Source organism: Oncorhynchus mykiss, chromosome 4 (assembly GCF_013265735.2).
Source record: "Oncorhynchus mykiss isolate Arlee chromosome 4, USDA_OmykA_1.1, whole genome shotgun sequence".
NCBI lineage: Eukaryota > Metazoa > Chordata > Actinopteri > Salmoniformes > Salmonidae > Oncorhynchus > Oncorhynchus mykiss.
The window spans coordinates 9,439,060-9,445,816 of NC_048568.1; the positions used below are offsets into that span (position 1 = coordinate 9,439,060).

The window sequence follows — 6,757 nt, forward strand, 5'->3', positions numbered from 1 at the left end:
GAAAAATGACTAAAACATCAAGATAGACTTTAAAATGACTAGTTTCCCCTCATTTTACACCCCATTGTCCCTTTAAGACACTCAAAATCAATATATTGTTATTATTATTCTATATTCACATACCCGACTGTACCAGAAGAGAACAGTATTCCGGCATCAACTCATGACTTGGGACCAATGTATGCAGGATCTAAGGCAAATGTAATCGAAAACATGGACTCATTAAACAGTACAGTACCAGTAGGCTATTGAGGGGCAGAGTACAGGACTAACTGTAGCCTAGAGATTTCACCTTACTGTGATTGTTTTAAAATGAAATGGTCAAAAAGAAACAAATTGCTTCTTAGCAAAGAACCATTTCTAAAGCAAGAATTTTGCTGTGGAAATGTATACAAAACACAGGAAAATATTTTACTGCACTGGGCCTTTAATAATGATAATAGTGCCCAACATTTCAGCTAGATTCCCCTGTTAAGAACAGCAATGGCCTCAGTACTACCTTCAGCACTTTGAGAAGTTTCTTCAGTGGGTGGTTCTGTTTCTTCATGTACCGGTATAGGTAGACATGGGCATTGGGGTTGGGTGGGAAACTGTCGTCATAGGCATAGTCATTTAGAACCTTCACAGCTCCCTCGTGACCGTTGTAGAATTCCAGCATCTGCCATTGGCACGCGCAAGTCAAAACATTAGATCATCATAGGTAGTCTGATAAGGGAAGGTAGTTCAATGATGGAAAAGTAAAACAATGATGGAAAAAAGGGGATGCCAGGGGCCATGTTAAGTAGGGCAAATTGTAGTAAATCGTTTTGAAACGGAAAAATGAAAACAAGTATTTTTACTGGACAAATTCAGGTAGTATGTTACCGTTTGGTTTGGAAATTGTTCTTGTTTCATGCCTACTGAACACGAAGCAGTACTTACATCAATGTAACTCAGAACAAAAGGATCCCAGACGCCAGGAAGCTTCATGATCTCCTTCAGGTTCACAGAAGATTGTCGGAAGTAGCTATGCATTTCTTGGTTGACAGCTGCATCATACTCATCTAAAGTTCATGTTAAGCCAAAGCACAACCACAGGTTATGGCTACATTTTATTTGGCCATGCTTTTTGAAATGAATTGGAATTGTCCCTAAAGACGCAGTTACATTATCTGGCCAGTAGATGGTGACATAACATAAGGATTTCCACTATCCCAATGTCATTGAAACCAATGAAAAATTGATACTTGGGGGTTGCCAGGTGTCCTCTTACCTGTGCTGGATGCAGTGGCTTTCTTGTCACACCAGATGAAGTAATCCAGGAAGCCACTATAGGCCTGGATCAGCCTAATCCTCTGGGACTGACCGGCTGACTGCTTGCCATACCTCCAGCTCTCAGCGATGGACAGCTGAAGCTTGGCATCCTCAAACTGCCCATTGACCAGGAGATGGAACGAGTGCTCCAGACAGACCTTCAGGACAAACCAATTATTCAATGCACATTGGCATACACTTCCATTGCAAACACATTGTTTACACATTCCATCTATTTGTTTGTTTTTGAAGGTGTCATAATTGCTTCATAACAAAAGTATAGACATGTTGACTGTCCTATATTAACTTATTTTTTCACCTATTGACTTAGGGTCCTTTAGTTGGGCTGATAGTGTAGAGATCAAGAGGTCAATTATGGAACCTACCTTCAGGTAATGCTTTACTCCTGAGTGTTTCACTCGCTCATAGAAACTGTTGTAGTCTTCCAGCGTCGAGTTGGGATGGTGGTGTAGTATCTCTGTGCCTATCCTCCAAATGATCTGAAAGACAAAGTTTGAAGAAATCAAACTTAGCATTTATACAGTACCTCTCAGCTACCCTTTGTGAAAGTTTCAGTCAGTGCAACGATTGACCTACCTCAGCGTAGAGTTGTGGCATGTTTGCGGTGGTATCCTCCAGTGTCTGTGAGTAACTGGCCATGTACTCTGCGGCATCCTGCCATCTATGGTGCAGCAAGACCTCCCTGATGTGCTGGAGGCAGTTCCTTGTGGTCTTGTGAAAGCCAGTCTCACGGGGTGTCTCTAACGAAACAACAGACATTGCCACTGGTTAATAAGAGCATCTTATGTATAGATGAAAATGATGAAAATCGGGCATTAACATACACTACATGACCAAAGGTATGTGGACAGCTGCTCGTCCAACATCTCATTCCAAAATCACAGGCATTAATATGGAGCTGTAACCCCCCTTTGCTAAACATAACAGCCTCCACTCTTCAGGGAAGGCTTTCCACTTAATGTTGGAACATTGCTGCGGGGACTTGCTTCCATTCAGCCACAAGAGCATTCGTGAGGTCGGGCACTGATGTTGGGCGATTAGGCCTGGCTGGCAGTCGGCGTTCCAATTCATCCCAATGGGGGTTGAGGTCTGGGCTCTGTGCTAGCCAGTCAAGTTAGTCCACATCGATCTTAACAAACCATTTCTGTATGGACTTTGTGCACAGGGGAATTGACATGCTGAAACAGGAAAGAGCCTTTCTCCAAAACTGTTGCCACAAAGTTGCAAGCACAGAATCGTCTAGAATGTCATTGTATGCTGTAGCGCTAAGATCTCTTCACTGGAACTACAGGGCCTACCCCAAAGCATGAAAAACAGCCCAAGACCATTATTCCTACACTTTACAGTTGGCACTATGCATTCGGGCAGGTAGTGTTCTCCTGGCATTCGCCAAACCCAGATTCATTCGTCGGACTGCTAGATGGTTAAAGCGTGATTCATCACTCCAGATAAATGTTTTCCACTGCTCCAGAGTTCAATGACAGCGAGCTTTACACTACTCCAGCCGACGCTCCCGAAGAACAGTTCTTGTGCTGAAGTTGCTTTCAGAGGCCGTTTGGATCTCAGTAGTGAGTGTTGCAACTGAGGATGATTTCTACGAGCTATGCGACTCAGCACTCGGCAGTTGTCTGTGAGCGTATGGGCTACCACTTCACAGCTGAGCTGTTGTTGCTCTAAGATGTTTCCACTTCACAATAACTGCACTTACAGTTGGCAGCTCTAGCAGGGCAGAAACTTGACAAACTGACTTGTTGGAAAGGTGGCATCCTATGATGGTGCCACGTTGAAAGTCACTGAGCTCTTCAGTAAGACCATTCTTTTGCCAATGGGATTCTATGGAGATTGCATGGCTGTGTATTCGATTTTATACACCTGTGATGGTGTGGCTGAAATAGCCAAATCTACTAATTTGAAGGGGTGTCCACATACTTTTGTGTAAACAGCAGCTTGAACTAGCTAACTAGCTGGTTTAGCTTACTCAAGGGTTCACATATTCTTCTACACACTGCATTTCATAAATTACCTTTAAATAAAGGAGGCGCCAGGGGAAGGTTTGGCTTCTTGATTCGTTTTCTGTTGATTGATTCATCGTCATCTGAAGACTCATTTTCGCCCCGTTCTTCACCGGGCACCCTCAGTTCTGACTCCAGATCATCCATGACCCACCGTTCAAAGTTCGACCTATTTTCGTTAGCATATATTTGATGTAGGTTGTTTAGCAAAAAGTGTGAATTTGCGCCAAACACCATGCACGATAACAGCGTCTTATCAGCGACACAAAAAAAGTACTTCCGGGTCAAGGAAGTCGTTTTTCAAAATAAAAGTCGCCCACGTAATAGTAGAAAAGTGGCATTAACCTATATTTATTCATGACACGAAACACAGCCCTTATTAAGTGTTTCTAAAATTCCTTAAGGGGAAAATGAATGGTGGAAAAACGATTGGAACCATTTCCCTGTTTGGGTATTATGACATCGCCACTTTGGGGCTCTGTAGCTGGGATAGGCAACTCTGTTCCTGGAGTGCAGGAAGAACTACAGGATTTTGTTCCAACTAGGCACCACATCTGACCAACTGAGCTAATTGATCAGTTCAATGATTGCCTAAATTCAACACACCCGCTGTTCCAGGATGGTAAATCAAAAACATGAAGTGTCTGGGGCACTCCAGGACCATGGTTGCCTAGCCCTGCGCTATAGGCCTATAAATTACATATTGGCTTACATTGAAAAAACTATTCTAAATGCTGAAATGAAGTGGGGTTGGGATTACTCACTAGGGTCTTCATTTTAATTTGTCTTTATAACAAGAGGGCTTTGTGTTCGAGCCTATTTAATAAATAAGAGGTAGGCCTACCTGTTTCACAGACAATTATAGGCTGTACTATCCATAGACCTAACCTATATAATAATGATTTAACAACAATATACTGGAATAAAATATAATAAATTAGGGAAGGGAGCACGCTGCAGAGGTCTGGTGTTGGTGGAAGAACTGGTAAAGGGTGGACCTAGTGCTAAAGTAGGAGTTGACTGTACTGATAGTGACGCTGTTGTCTGGGGTGATGAGGGTTAACTGTGGAATTGACAGTACTGATAAATGCATAGATCAGAATAATTTTACACAACGGATGATAAATTAAAATAAGGCTGTTGAACCACCAAATCTGAAGCATAAATTGTATGGGGGTGGCACGGATGTTGTGAATGATCAGAAACTTAAGACTCAAATTTTGTGGTGGGGGGGGACATAAATGCATTTTGGGATTGTCATCATATTTCAATGGCAATACATTCCACTATGCAGCATAATGAAAAATGTGGTTTCCAATTTTGTGAGGAAGTTGCCAAAACCTTGCAATGGCCAATTGGAAAAACAATTGTCACTAATAAACGTAGTGTCAAAAATCTTAGGAATATGTGGGACAAGAATAGAGGTTTTGTTAATCAGCCTCAGCCTCAAGTTTAGCCTCATTTTTGTTAGTCAGATTGAGGAATAGGTTGAATTGACCAATCCGTTGGGTCGTCACCCATATGTAATGAAATAGGAGATGATGATGACCGCACAAATTTAAGTCAGTGCAACAGTCAGACTGAACTAATTGATACAAAAACACCAAACACAGAGGGGGGAGGAGAAATGCAGTGAAAGGTAAATATGGTGAGGAACGTGTCACACAGCACAAGAAACCCCAAACACCAAACATAATTTTAACCAATAAAGGCAATACTTGAGATATTGAGAATAGGCAGAAAGGGCTCCCGAGTGGCGCAGCAGTCTAAGGCACTGCATCTCAGTACTAGCTGCATCACTAATCAAATCAAATGTATTGGTCACATACAAGTGTTCAGCAGATGTTATTGTGGGTGTAGTGAAATGCTTGTGCTTCTAGCTCCGACAGTGCGGTAATATCTAACAAATCATATCTAACAGTTTCACAACATATACCCAAAATAAATGTAAATCTAAGTAAGGAATATATATACACACACACACACACACACACACACACACATTCTACCGTTCAAAAGTTTGGGGTCACTTAGAAAGGTCCTTGTTTTTGAAAAAAGGCTTTTTTTTTAAATAACATCAAATTGATCAGAAATAGGGTGTAGACATTGTTAATGTTGTAAATGACTATTGTAGCTGGAAATGGCAGATTTTTAATAGAATATCTACATAGGCGTACAGAGGCCCATTATCAGCAACCAAACCCTTCTGCATTTATGTTAACACAGCTGAAAACTGTTATTCTGATTAAGAAAGCAACAGAAATTGCCTTCTTTAGACTAGTTGAGTATTTTTGAGCATCAGCAATTACAGGCTCAAAATGGCCAGAAACAAAGGCTTTCTTCTGAGACGCGTCAGTTCTTGTTCTAAGAAATTAAGGCTATTCCATGCAAGAAAATTGTCAAGAAACTGAAGATTTCGTACAACGCAGTGTACTACTCCCTTCACAGAACAGACCAAACTGCCTCTAACCAGAATAGAAAGAGGAGTGGGAGGCTGCAGTGCACAATTGAGCAAGAGGACAAGTACATTAGTGTCTAGTTAGAGAAACAGACGCCTCACAAGTCCTCACCTGGCAGCTTCATTAAATAGTATCTGCAAAACACCAGTCTCAACGACAACAGTGATGAGGCGACTCAGGGATGCCTCCTCTACTCCCTGTTCACTCATGACTGCATGACTCCAACACCATCATTAAGTTTGCAGATGACACAACAGTGGTAGGTCTGATCACCGACAACAATGAGACAGCCTATATAGGGAGGAGGTCAGAGACCTGGCCGTGTGGTTTCAGGACAACAACCTCTCCCTCAACGTGATCAAGACAAAGGAGATTGTGGACTACAGGAAAAAGAGGATTGAGCACGCCCCCATTAACATCTACTGGGCTGTAGTGGTGGAGCAGGTTGAGAGCTTCAAGTTCCTTGGTGTCCACATCACCAACCAACTAACATGGTCCAAGCACACCAAGACAGTTATGAAGAGGCCACAACATAACCTATTCCCCCTCAGGGGACTGAAAAGATTTGTCATGGGTCCTCAGATCCTCAAAAGGTTCTACAGCTGCACCATCAAGAGCATCTTGACTGGTTGCATCACTGCCATGTATGGCAACTGCTCAGCCTCCGACTGCAAAGCACTACAGAGGGTAGTGCGTACGGCTTAGTACATCACTGGAGCCAAGCTTTCTGCCATCCGGAACCTCTATACCAGGCGGTGTCAGAGGAAGGACATAAAAATTGTCAGACTCCAGCCACCCTAGTCATAGACTGTTCTCTCAGCTACCGCACGGCAAGCGGTACCGGAGCGCCAAGTCTAGGTCCAAGTGGCTTCTAAACAGCTTCTAAGCCATAAGACTTCTGAACATCTAATCAAATGGCTACCCAGACTTTTTGGATTGCCCCCCACCCCCACCCCCCTCTTACACCGCTGC

The 6,757-nt window shown here is 42.8% G+C and overlaps 1 protein-coding gene across 3 annotated transcripts in view; it reads right to left on the reverse strand.

The window, feature by feature from the left end:
* The window catches only part of LOC110522043 (TATA box-binding protein-associated factor RNA polymerase I subunit A), a 44,712-nt gene that overhangs the window by 35,230 nt on the left and 2,725 nt on the right, over positions 1–6,757 (reverse strand). For 2 of the 3 annotated variants that reach the window (XM_036975597.1, XM_036975596.1), the window contains exons 1-7: positions 3,338–3,594; positions 1,891–2,054; positions 1,680–1,793; positions 1,253–1,451; positions 922–1,043; positions 500–658; positions 124–190 (exon numbers count right to left, since the gene is read on the reverse strand). In XM_036975597.1, coding sequence (XP_036831492.1) covers positions 124–190; positions 500–658; positions 922–1,043; positions 1,253–1,451; positions 1,680–1,793; positions 1,891–2,054; positions 3,338–3,563 — 1,051 coding nt within the window. In that variant the 5' untranslated portion in view covers positions 3,564–3,594. Of the gene's footprint in view, positions 1–123; positions 191–499; positions 659–921; positions 1,044–1,252; positions 1,452–1,679; positions 1,794–1,890; positions 2,055–3,337; positions 3,595–6,757 lie in introns of those variants that run through there. The other variant, XM_036975598.1, reaches the window with a different exon arrangement.